This window comes from Sinocyclocheilus rhinocerous, unplaced genomic scaffold (assembly GCF_001515625.1).
Source record: "Sinocyclocheilus rhinocerous isolate Xijiao unplaced genomic scaffold, SAMN03320098_v1.1 scaffold460, whole genome shotgun sequence".
Classification (NCBI taxonomy): domain Eukaryota; kingdom Metazoa; phylum Chordata; class Actinopteri; order Cypriniformes; family Cyprinidae; genus Sinocyclocheilus; species Sinocyclocheilus rhinocerous.
In genome coordinates this window covers 316,203-328,608 of record NW_015667268.1, presented here as the reverse complement: position 1 = coordinate 328,608, position 12,406 = coordinate 316,203, and the positions used below count along the sequence as shown (strand labels likewise).

General features: G+C 38.4%; 1 protein-coding gene and 2 long non-coding RNA genes across 3 annotated transcripts in view; all 3 read left to right on the top strand.

Moving 5' to 3' along the window:
- Window positions 1-145: 145 nt before the first annotated feature.
- Window positions 146-1,997, top strand: LOC107733443 (uncharacterized). The gene is made up of 4 exons (XR_001638991.1): window positions 146-205; window positions 543-603; window positions 1,102-1,157; window positions 1,386-1,997. It is a non-coding gene; the product is annotated as an uncharacterized LOC107733443 (long non-coding RNA).
- Window positions 1,998-4,281: 2,284 nt separating this feature from the next.
- On the top strand, window positions 4,282-6,533 carry LOC107733441 (uncharacterized). The gene is made up of 3 exons (XR_001638989.1): window positions 4,282-4,426; window positions 6,193-6,312; window positions 6,455-6,533. It is a non-coding gene; the product is annotated as an uncharacterized LOC107733441 (long non-coding RNA).
- A 333-nt stretch (window positions 6,534-6,866) lies between these two features.
- The window catches only part of LOC107733440 (V-type proton ATPase 116 kDa subunit a-like), an 18,593-nt gene continuing 13,053 nt past the window's right edge, over window positions 6,867-12,406 (top strand). Inside the window, exons 1-8 of the mRNA XM_016545057.1 lie at window positions 6,867-6,985; window positions 7,128-7,206; window positions 8,786-8,922; window positions 9,915-10,010; window positions 10,096-10,284; window positions 10,450-10,532; window positions 11,344-11,437; window positions 11,630-11,842. Coding sequence (XP_016400543.1) covers window positions 6,869-6,985; window positions 7,128-7,206; window positions 8,786-8,922; window positions 9,915-10,010; window positions 10,096-10,284; window positions 10,450-10,532; window positions 11,344-11,437; window positions 11,630-11,842 — 1,008 coding nt within the window. The 5' untranslated portion in view covers window positions 6,867-6,868. The remainder of the gene's footprint in view (window positions 6,986-7,127; window positions 7,207-8,785; window positions 8,923-9,914; window positions 10,011-10,095; window positions 10,285-10,449; window positions 10,533-11,343; window positions 11,438-11,629; window positions 11,843-12,406) is intronic.

The window sequence follows — 12,406 nt, the reverse complement described above, 5'->3', positions numbered from 1 at the left end:
TTCGAACGAGTCATCGAAAAGATTCAGTTCATACGAGTGATTCGTTCGCGAATTAGACGTCACATGTGACGTCACGCTCACTCTTCTTCGCTGGTTTGCGGCAGCGCTATAAATGCTGGCGCGCTTAGTGTGCGCGCTCTCTCAATGTTGCGGTGGAAGTGCGCTAGCGCGTACAAAAATGAGAAAGTCAGGCGGTCCCAAGAAGGTAAGTTTTGCTAAAATAACAAATTGTTGCGTACGGTTTGTAGAATAAGTGTTTCAACCTGGTCCAAATCAATCCGAAGACGTCTGCTTCGAAATGTTTGATACTAACTAGCGCGTGGGTTTTGGCACGCGGCTGGTTCCTTGGCATGTTGGTTGTTGTTGCTGCAGAAATAAAAACACTTTAAAACAGACAAGTCACTCTAATCCCGTGGTCCATGTCAGGAAACTGTTCGTTGTTGATATTTGTAGTCGAAGTGCCCGTATGTAACGTGACCTTATACAGACGGCGCTGCTGCCGCTGTAGCACAGTGTTTATATGCGCTGGTCTCTTGTTTTAGGTGGCTGAATGTGCTCTGAATCCACTCCAGATGAGGACTCTCCAGCTGCTGTAGCTCCGCTGTAAGTATGAGGTTTCTCTCGGTTTCGGTCACCCAGCGGTAGTCAGCTGTGCAGGCCAGCCCGTGCCTGAGCTAGTGTTACTCTGCTGGAAGAGAAAGGTGCTGTGTTTGTGCTTCATCAGGTTTGGCTGTTTTAGTGAAGCCTGCTGTGCAGCACAGGTCCAGCCGAGCCCTCTGAGAGTGGTCTGTGCTCACACAGTGAGGCAGGCCTAGTCTGGGGGCGAACACTCAAGTCAAGTGTTTCTTGTAGCTGCAGGCTTCAGTTTCTTACATGCTTTTTTTGCTGACATCACTAAATTCAACCTTTCATTAATAAATTCATCCATTTCATGAGCCATTTATTGTCCCAGTCAACAACATGCAGTTTTTTTTTTTTTTGCTAATCGTGTCACATTAGGCAAGTAAAATGGGTTGTTGTTAATGCTATTTCATGTTGGTTGATATTGGTCACATTACTTTGACCTGATTGTTAAATGTGTATTTTTTACTGACTTTACAGGATGAGGTAAATGAGGAGGGAAGTTTGAAAGGTCCATCGAGATCATCCTATTGTGGGTAAGCTTTAATCATAACTTCAGTGTCGTGATCCAAGTCGATACCATCATAGCAGAAGTGTTTCTCTGTGATGTCTGTTAATCTTGGAATAGCAAATGCAGGGTTGGCACTGATTTTTGTTGAGACGGTCTGCAAAAATCTGACAAAGAAGCCTGCTACACTTTATTCATTTACACTACAATTTACTGTTGAATGTCATTAGTTTGACACCTCTTTCTGTTGTTGTAGGAAAGATGTGTGAAGATCTTCAGAAATCAAGTTTTCTGTTCCTGCCCTTTTTTAATGTTAAAAGTGATCGGTGCTCCGTTAACAGTTTACATTTTTTTTTAAATGTATTGTACGTTGTTACAAATATATAAAATCTACAATTATAAACTTAGCCCACTTCCTTTAGTGGAAATTCCTAGAACAGGGTTGTTTTGTGTTCCTGGAGAGCCACTTTCCTAAAATGTAAAAGTTTGTCAGATTGCTGCTTTGTCATTATGGGAATGGCATGTAGATTGACATGAAAATATCAGGGATTTTAGCATAAGGCTGCAACAAAATGTGAAAAATGAAGAGGATCTGAATGCACTATTTAGGAGGTGTCCGTTCCTGCTTCAGCAGTTTAGCTCTAGCCCCAGATAAACATGCCTGAAGCCAGGTGATCTGCATCACTAGTCTTTCAGGCGTGCTGGCGCTAAACTGCAGGAAAGCGGTCCTCCAGGATCAAGATTGGACGTCCTGCTCTAGCATTATTTGAGCATGAGGCTGCTATACGAAGACGATGAATGATATTTCTGAAATGGTACAATGTTTGATTTGTCTCATTTGGTTCTGTTATTTTCAAACACTGGACAATAAAAAAAATTATGAATAAAGTTTTAATTTGTCTGAATACCTGCAACTAGGTTTTAAAACTTGCCCTGAAGGTCCCCCCAGGTTTTTAAAGATGGTGGTTTTTTTGTTTTAAATGAACCCACTAAAAAGTGTACTACCTGGCCTCTCCTGTATCATCCTGCCTGCCAGGCCTCAGGCTTGAGTAATGGTGAAGTGAATGTCTCCCTCTACTGGATTTCTAGTGTAACGAAAGGAAAATGGGAGAGGATGGCTATGCATGTTCATATTTGCTCTGCATTAGTCACTGCTTAGTGTAGTATGGTTTTCACCTATTGATTGTGTTTCTGGACAATTAGTCCTTTAACCTTAACTGACTGTACGTACTCGATATGCCTGTTTGATCCGCTGTACTGTGATCCATATTTAACCCTCTAAACTCTAAAAATAGATCTGTCCAAAATTCATTAGATTTTTTTTTTTATTCAGTTGTATTTGTGTAACTGCATTTATGCCACCTCTGAGCAACATGAAACTGTAAAGACATCTAAATGCCACATCAACGCTATTCGTATGCCACCTGGGCAGTCTAAACGTGGCATGGCTTTGAGTTGGAGGGAGTGGTGTGGTCCCATGCATCGGAGTCTCTTGGGGAAACCTTATGTAACAGACTCAGTGAAAAATTTAAGCTTTTCAATGAGATAAAAATGGTGCCGGATTTTTTTTTATTTTTTATTGAATGTCTCAGGAGATGTATTAATATCTAACAAATATAAAGCTATTAAGTTTATCTTAAGAAGCTGTGTTTTACTCCAGTGGATCAAGATCAAGTCTCCGCTGTGAGTCAGGGACATTTAAAAAAGCACAATAATGTTTTCTTCGCGTTGGTAGATACAGAAAGGGTTATAAATATTGCTGATATTCCTTGAGAAGCCCCTTAAAATGTTGTTTATTATTGTAGAATTTGCACTTGTGTACACTACCAGTCAAAAGTTTTTGAACAGTAAGATTTCTAATGTTTGTTTTTTTTAAAGTCTCTTCTGCTCACCAAGCCTGCATTTCTTTTATCCAAAATACAGCAAAATCAGTAATACTGTGAAATATTTTTACTATTTTAACTGCTTTCTTTCTATTTGAATATATATTTAAAACAGTTGAGTAGAATTTTTCCAGGATTCTTTGATGAATAGAAAGTTCAGAAGAACAGCATTTATATCTGAAATAGAACTCTTTTGTAACATTATAAATGTCTTTATCATCACTTTTGATCAATTTAAAGCATCCTTTTACATGCTAAATAAAAGTATTAATTTCTATTAAAAAAAATTATACTGACTCCAAGCTTTTGAAAGGTATAGATAATGTTACTAAAGCTTTTTATGTCAGATAAATGCTGATCTTTGTATCTTTCTATTCATCAAAGAATCCTGAAAAAAGTTACTCAACCCTTTTAAATATTGATAATAATAATAATAATCAGAAATGTTTCTTGAGCAGTAAATCAGCATATTAGAATGATTTCTGAAGATCATGTGACACTGAAGACTGCAGTAATGATGCTGGAAATACAGCTTTGATCACAGAAATAAATTACATTTTAAAGTATATTCAAATAGAAAGCAGTTATTTTAAATAGTAAAAATATTTCACAATATTACTGATTTTGCTGTATTTTGGATCAAATAAATGCAGGCTTGATGAGCAGAAGGGAATTCTTTAAAAAACCTAACAAATCTTGGCAGTGCATGTATATCATCGCTAGTTCAGATATATCAAAGTCGTTTGTGATGACTGAGTAAGGAGTTACTGCAGAGTCTAAAAAACACAACTCTGAAATGATTAGATTTAACCGATTAAACAAAACAAACAGGGCTCAGCTGGCGCCTCTCAGAGGAAAAGCAACTTTCTTAGTTCATTTCGCAAATCACACAGAATGTCGTACATTCAAATAAGACACGATGTAAACGATTATACAAAGTATAAATCAAAACCGCATAAATCAGTACTCCGTCTCACGCACAGATAGCTGGGGCCCGGTGGACGCGGCCCCGAAGTCACGTGATGAGCTGCAGTCACGTGGCTGCGTGAAGAAACAGGAAGCTCGTGATGCTCAGGCGCCTCTCAGAGGAAAAGCAACTTTCTTAGTTCATTTCGCAAATCACACAGAATTTCGTACATTCAAATAAGACACGATGTAAACGATTATACAAAGTATAAATCAAAACCGCATAAATCAGTACTCCGTCTCACGCACACAGCTGGGGCCCGGTGGACGCGGCCCTGAAGTCACGTGATGAGCTGCAGTCACGTGGCTGCGTGAAGAAACAGGAAGCTCGTGATGCTCAGCGCAGCTGTTAGAACTTTATTCTTTCAAGAAGACACGCCGCGCGCTGCGTTAGGAGACGTTCACATCCAGAGGCTGAACTCGGTCCTCGTCGGTGTTTTGTCATCCGGTAAGTTTGCAGATCACAGCTGATGTGTGCACTGCTGGAGACACTGTTTGGTGCGTATTCTGTAACGTTACCCCGCCAGTCTCGACTCTTTCAGCATCTCAACATCATCAATCACACTTAATCGATACCTTTTGCTTATTGCTGTTCGTGATGTTTTATAGTGTCAGGGAAACCAAAATGAAACTTTTGTGTCATGCGTTATTCAAATGAACAAACAGCCAAAAGTATATCAGATAAAAATGATATATAATATACACGGAGGAATTGTAATAAGTTTCCTCATTAAAACAGTTTGTCCTGTAATGCAGCGGGATTCCTGTAGAAAGAGGAACCGTGGCCCAGATTTGTGTTTCCCTGTATTTCAGCATTCATTCCTTCGATTATCATGGGCTTGGTTTGCTCAGGCTCGTTTGGCTGCTATCGTTTCAGTATCCAGAGATGCTGAGCTGTTTCAGATCTCATGTGTCCGTCTGCTAGTGCTAGTGATTAGCTGTCAAAACCTGTGATCATGCATGTGATCAAAGTGAGATCACGTGGTCTACTGAACATATGCACAGTGCTTGGTAAGTGTGGCCCAAATGTAGACAAATACCACCTTTTTCCAGTCAACATCAATTATAGATGGAAAATGATGAATGTATAAGGAATGGTGTATATTTCACATACTGTAACGGGTCACCTTTTCTTTAAAGTTTTTTTTCACAATAACCTTTTAGCCTTTTAAGTTCACGTCAATGTTTCTGCGACATCATGGATTAAATTATTATAAGGTCACGTATTCCATGTAGTCTCTCAATTAAAAGGAGCTCAGCATAACTCCATACAATTCTATTTCAATTCAACAAAAAAATTATTTCGGTCACTTTTTCACTGAATTTTTGAATTCAGTGAATTCAATGAAAATGTGATAATACAAGATAAACAAAAAGACATTTCCTAAAATGTACACAAACATACATAATTACAAAAGTACACATTTCAGATATTATTACAATAGTTTAAGTATTACAAACACAAATTATTCATATTGAGTTATATAATTATTTATCACCTAGTTTTTAAACATTTTCTTAAATGTACGAAGTGAATTACATCATTTTAATTCCTTATCACAATTATTCCATAGGTTTTGAAAGATATACATCTATTTTTTTATATTAGTTCTTGCCCTTATATTTATTTATTATTTTAAACATGGGCTATACATTCCTCTTAGTTTATACTGTCTTTCTCTTATTGCGAACAACCTCTGGATACAATTTGGAAGTATATTATTATATACTTCATACATTATCTGTGTGTGCTGTGCACTAGAGAAATCAACAAATTTCAAAGCATGTAATTTAATAAACAATTTGTTTGTTGGGTCGTAATAGTCAAATCGTTTTACAATCCTTATTGCTGTGTTTTGTAACATATATATATATATATATATTGAATTTATATTGGATCAATACATATGCATATACATGATAATGATACAAAAATAGGTTTTGTTTAAAGTATATTAAATAGATTGTTAAAAACATTGATGTAGTTTGACATTGCCCGTGTAACCCTGTGATTTTTACAGTCATCTTCTGCTTTACTGTAGGGGATTTTAAGAAGCATGACAAGTCCCTCAGAGAGGAACACACACTCATGCTCACACGCTTTCTGACTCAAAGCAGAAGAGGAAGTGCCATGTCTGTTAACACAGGAATCGTCCTAGTGTGTCTCAGAAGAAGCCATTAATGCGGTTTGATTGAGATCTGTGTGTGTTTCAGGTCATGGGCTCTCTGTTCCGCAGTGAAGAGGTCTGTCTGGTACAGCTCTTCCTCCAGTCGGGATCGGCCTACAACTGTGTCAGTGAACTGGGAGAGCTGGGAATCGTGGAGTTCAGAGACGTGAGAGAATCTCTGCTCTCTTTTATTGTTGTTCTTGAGGAACCCTGTGCTTCGTTTACATGTTTTTAACGTGCCTTTGCCTTACATTGGCTTTGTCACAAAGAGGATAATGACACATCTTTGTCTGAAATCTTCATCTCAGCTGAATCCAAATGTGAACGCGTTCCAGAGGAAGTTTGTGAACGAAGTGAGGAGATGTGAGGATCTGGAGAAAACCTTTGGTGAGTCTGTCACTCCTCAACTCCCATGATCCTGCGCTCCTTCTGATACAAAAATAGGTTTTGTTTAAAGTATATTAAATAGATTGTTAAAAACATTGATGTAGTTTGACATTGCCCGTGTAACCCTGTGATTTTACAGTCATCTTCTGCTTTACTGTAGGGGATTTTAAGAAGCATGACAAGTCCCTCAGAGAGGAACACACACTCATGCTCACACGCTTTCTGACTCAAAGCAGAAGAGGAAGTGCCATGTCTGTTAACACAGGAATCGTCCTAGTGTGTCTCAGAAGAAGCCATTAATGCGGTTTGATTGAGATCTGTGTGTGTTTCAGGTCATGGGCTCTCTGTTCCGCAGTGAAGAGGTCTGTCTGGTACAGCTCTTCCTCCAGTCGGGATCGGCCTACAACTGTGTCAGTGAACTGGGAGAGCTGGGAATCGTGGAGTTCAGAGACGTGAGAGAATCTCTGCTCTCTTTTATTGTTGTTCTTGAGGAACCCTGTGCTTCGTTTACATGTTTTTAACGTGCCTTTGCCTTACATTGGCTTTGTCACAAAGAGGATAATGACACATCTTTGTCTGAAATCTTCATCTCAGCTGAATCCAAATGTGAACGCGTTCCAGAGGAAGTTTGTGAACGAAGTGAGGAGATGTGAGGATCTGGAGAAAACCTTTGGTGAGTCTGTCACTCCTCAACTCCCATGATCCTGCGCTCCTTCTTTCTGTTCATTAGAGCCCGACCGATATGTTTTTTTTTTGGGACCGATATTAGGGATTAAAAACCTGATATCGATATATCGGCCGATATTCTTTGTGTATATTATAGTACAATACCAGTCAAAAGTTTGGACACTTTCCCATTCGAGGGTCCAAACATTTGACTGGTACTATATATAGAATACAGTATATAGATAAACAGAATATATATACATAAACACATTTTTTGCAATGATCACTCAAATGTGGTGATGAAACACTTATAATGACCTGACAAAGATATGTAATGATGGAGGCAGGGCGTTTAACAATTTAACAATACACTTTATTATCCAAAATGAGTCTGATATCAGTGCACTGAACAGTAAAGTTGAATTTATTCAACTTTAATTCAATTAAATTACATTCAACTTTATTCCGTTGAAGTTTATTTCACTTTGGAACATTCGTTCACGAATTTGCGCTACTGTCTTCACACACAGACGAAACTTACTAGAGAAGTGTGAAGTGTGACATAATATACCTCTGTAAATAAATATAAATTCACATCTTGCGCACTTTAATGCCCTTTGAATGTAACGTGTGCGTTCCCTTGGAACTGGAATCATGGCGGAATATCATGTGAAGTCCACTTCGCAGGGCTCTTACGGTCGAATAAGACCACGCTTATTCAGTTTGTTGTCAGCTGATGTCATTTAGTCTATGCATCTGTAAAATCAAATGTTAAACAATAGCCAAATGTCTGTGTAGTTTGTGGCTGTTTCTTTTCTAAAATGTGTGTCAGTAGGTAATGCAGTAATTTATTGCTGATTAATGTAAATGCAAATAAGATTACACCAATAATAGCAATAGTGATAGATTTGGAGAAAAAGCCTTCCCATGTCAAGATTAGTGCTGGGACTTTAAAAAAAAAAAATTTTGAGCGGTACTGTGTGTGTATATATATATATATATATATATATTAGGGCTGGTAATTTAACGCGTTAATAGCAATAGTGATAGATATATATATATATATAACAATTACTTTACATTATAATATCTCACAATTTTACTGTATTTGTGATCAAATAGATGCAGCCTTGGTGAGAATAAGAGACTTATTATAGACATAATTCACCCAAAAATGAAAATTTGCTCTTAATTTATTAACCCTCAGGCCATTCATGTAGGTTTTTTCTTCAGTAAAACAGTAAAGCATATCAAGGAACACAAAATTAATACCCTCCTGATGGCTCCTCCAGACGATATATTGAGGTCATATGAAGCGAAACAATCGGTCTGTGCAAGAAGCTGAACATTTATTTACATTATTAACTGTAATCCAGTTCGTGATTGCGAAATCACACAATGACGTAATGTATTCGCAATTCCCGTATATCAATAAAGCACCCTATAATGATGTGAAACATGGACGTTTTACATGTCTAAAGTGTATAAAGTGAATAAACTTGTCTTCATCAGCTCACCTTTTTACATAAACAGTGCCGTTTTATGTTGACTTGAAGGTTTTTAAACAGTCCCTTTCTTGGTTCCAGTGCTTTTGGAGCAGGAGATCGTTCGCAGTCTCTCTCAGACCCTGCAGCCCCCCATCCCGACCCCTCCGGCCCCTCAGCCCAGAGACCTCCTCACCATTGAGGAGGAGAGTGAGCGCTTGGCCCAGGAGCTCCGGGAGGTTTGTAACTTTGTTTCCACGCGAATGTGTTTTATGTCTGCTTGTGGTTAAAAACTACATGAAATCAAAAGTGACCCTATTTGCTTTCTTAAAGGGATAGTTCACCCAAAATGAAAACCCTGTAACCGTTGTTGTTCCAAACCTGTATGAAGTTCTTTCTTCTGCTGAACACAGACGACATTTTGAATAATATGGGTGACCAAACAGTTACTTTTAGTTACATTTAGTCATTTAGCAGACGCTTTTATCCAAAGCGACTTACAAATGAGGACAATGGAAGCAATCAAAATCAACAAAAGAGCTGATTACCAACATTCTTCAAAATGTCTTCATTTTTGTTTGATGGAAAAAAGAAACTCGTACAGATTTGGAATAACTTGAGGATGAATGAATGATGGAAATTTTCATTTGTGACCCTGGAGCACAAAACCAGTCTTAAGTGTCAATTTTTCGAAATTGAGATGTATACATAATCTGAAAGCTGAATAAATAAGCTCTCCATTGATGTGTGGTTTGTTAGGATAGGACAATATTTGGCCGAGATACAACTATTTGAAAATCTGGAATCTGAGGGTGCAAAAAAATCACAATACTAAGAAAATCATTATAGTTGTTCAAATGAAGTTCTTAGCAATGCATATTACTAATCAAAAATTAAGTTTTGATATATTTACGGTAGCAAATTTACAAAATATCTTCATGGAACATGATCTTTACTTAATATCCTAATGATTTTTGGCATAAAAGAAAAATCAATCATTTTGACCCATACAATGTATTGTTGGCTATTGCTACAAATATACCCCAGCGACTTAACACTGCTTTTGTTCTCCAGGGACACATTTTGGGTGAATATCCCTTTAACTGTAAATGTCTTTCCAGTGCTTTCCTGTACCAATGTCTAGTCACATTTCCCTGTTAATGCATCACAGTAGTGTTGTTTATCTAATAAGTATTGCAGAAATAGTTTCTAACGCTGTCAGTTTGTGCAGGTGTCCAGGAACAGAGACAGTCTGCGGTCTCAGTATACTCAGCTGTGTCAGTACAGAGGGGTTTTAAAGCAGACTCATTCACTCACGGCCTCACAGGTAGGAACTGCACTTTACTGTCACAGTAGATCCACTTAAGCGTCAGTCAGTCTGGTTCATGTGTGCACGTGTTTGTGCGTCATAGGCCCCGCTGGTGTCGTTCGAGCCGGTGGCTCAGGCGGAGAACCGTCAGGACGTCAGGCTGAGCTTTGTGGCCGGCGTGGTTCATCCGTGGAAAGTGCCCGCCTTCGAGAGGCTGCTGTGGCGTGCTTGTCGTGGTTACATCATTGTGGACTTTCATGAGATGGAAGAAAAACTTGAACATCCTGATTCTGTGAGGCCTAAATCATTAAGAAATATTAAGCTCTTGTATAACCAAATGATGATTACATGTTAAGTTGGGTTGCATGTACAAGATTTTAGTGTTTTATTAGATTGTAGGAACATATACAGATTTTTTTAAAGCTGCTGAGAGATTTTGGACGTTTTTTCTTCTCAGGGTGAGGAGGTGCAATGGACTGTGTTTTTAATCTCGTTCTGGGGAGATCAGATCGGTCAGAAAGTGAAGAAGATCTGTGACTGGTAGGTGATCTGGATCGGGTCGGGGTTCCCACAGTCCTGAAAAACCTGGACCTTTAAACGGTGTGATTTTCCAGGCTGAAGATCTAGTCATGGAAATTAATAAGTTCTTAAAAAGGTTATGGAAAAGTCATAGAAATTTCTTCAGTTTATTTGTGACCCTGGAGCACAAAACCAGTCATAAGGGTCAATTTTTTTCGAAATTGAGATGTATACATCATCTGAAAGCTGAATAAATAAGCTTTCCATTGATGTATGGTTTGTTAGGATAGAACAATATTTGGCAGAGATACAACTATTTGAAAATCTGGAATCTGAGGGTGCAAAAAAATCAAAATATTGAAAAAAATCTTTAAAGTTGTCCAAATGAAGTTCTTAGCAATGCATATTACCCGGTACTAATAAAAAATTAAGTTTTGATATATTTACGGTGGGAAATTTACACAATATCTTCATGCAACACGATCTTTACTTAATGATTTTTGGCATAAAAGAAAAATCTATAATTTTGACCCTTACAATGTATTTTTAGCAATGTACTTTTGTGCTCCAGGGTCACATATAATAATGACCTAGACTTGTAAGTTCATTCGATAAAGGTGGTATCAAAAGTTCGTAGACGGTACATCTGGCAAAATCACACTTAACAAGAGCAAGGCGCAATATATATCGAAACCATTTGGAAAAACTCAAATGTTCTGTGTAGAAGTAGTTAAATATGCGCTGGACTATTGTATCGTGCAAAAATCAATTTGTGAACGGGTGAAATGTGCAGATTCCTTTTGATTCAGTTTTCTGCTATGTTTGCACGCAGCTTCCACACACAAACCTTCCCCTACCCTGAGAACCAGGCAGAGAGAGAGGAGACTCTTAACGGACTCCGAGGAAGACTCGAGGACATCAAATCAGTACGTCTAATCAATCACAGTCAACACACCTTTCATTTTTTTCCACTTCCACTTTGCAAACATTTGAAACTCCTAATACATAGATGATAGGATGTTAATAACTGGTGAGAAAGAAAGGAGAATGTTCGGTTTGCAGTTACATACAGTCTCCGCGCTTCCTCACCGTGTGTCTGTGCTCCTCCGTGGCTGCAGGTCATGGGTGAGACGGAGCAGTACATGCAGCAGCTGCTGGTGCGAGCGCTGGCCCGTCTGCCCGAGTGGATTGTGCAGGTTCAGAAGTGTAAGGCCGTGCAGACAGTGCTGAATCTCTGCAGCCCATCCGTCACTGATAAGTGCCTGATCGCAGAAGCCTGGTGCCCCGTGAGCCAGCTGCCTGCCCTGCAGAGCGCCCTGAGAGAGGGAGGGGTGAGCGTCCACTGTCACTACACCTCTGTGGCTGTCAGGAAGAGGTCATAGGTGTACTAATGTATATGACTGGAATGGGATACTAGTATACTGTTTTGGATATTAAAATTAGCTGTTGATATCACTTCATTTGTCACACTGGAATGCAAGGTCAGGTTGAGCACGTTGTATTGTGGGATACATTAATCCACACGCTGTGCTTTATTGTATATTGCAAATGTAATGGATACTGGGTAACACTTACAATAAGGTAAAAATAAGGTTTCATGAGTTAACATGAACTAACAATGAAAAATACTAATTGTCTTTGTTAATATCATATGTGACCCTGGAGCACAAAACCAGTCTTAAGTCGCTGGGGTATATTTGTAGCAATAGCCAAAAATACATTGTATGGGTCAAAATTATCAAAAAAAAAAATGTATGCCAAAATCATTAGGATATTAAGTAAAGATCATGGTCCAGGAAGATATTTAGTAAATTTCCTACCGTGAATATATTAAAACTTAATTTTTGATTAGTAATATACATTGCTAAGAACTTCATTTGGACAACTCTAAAGGC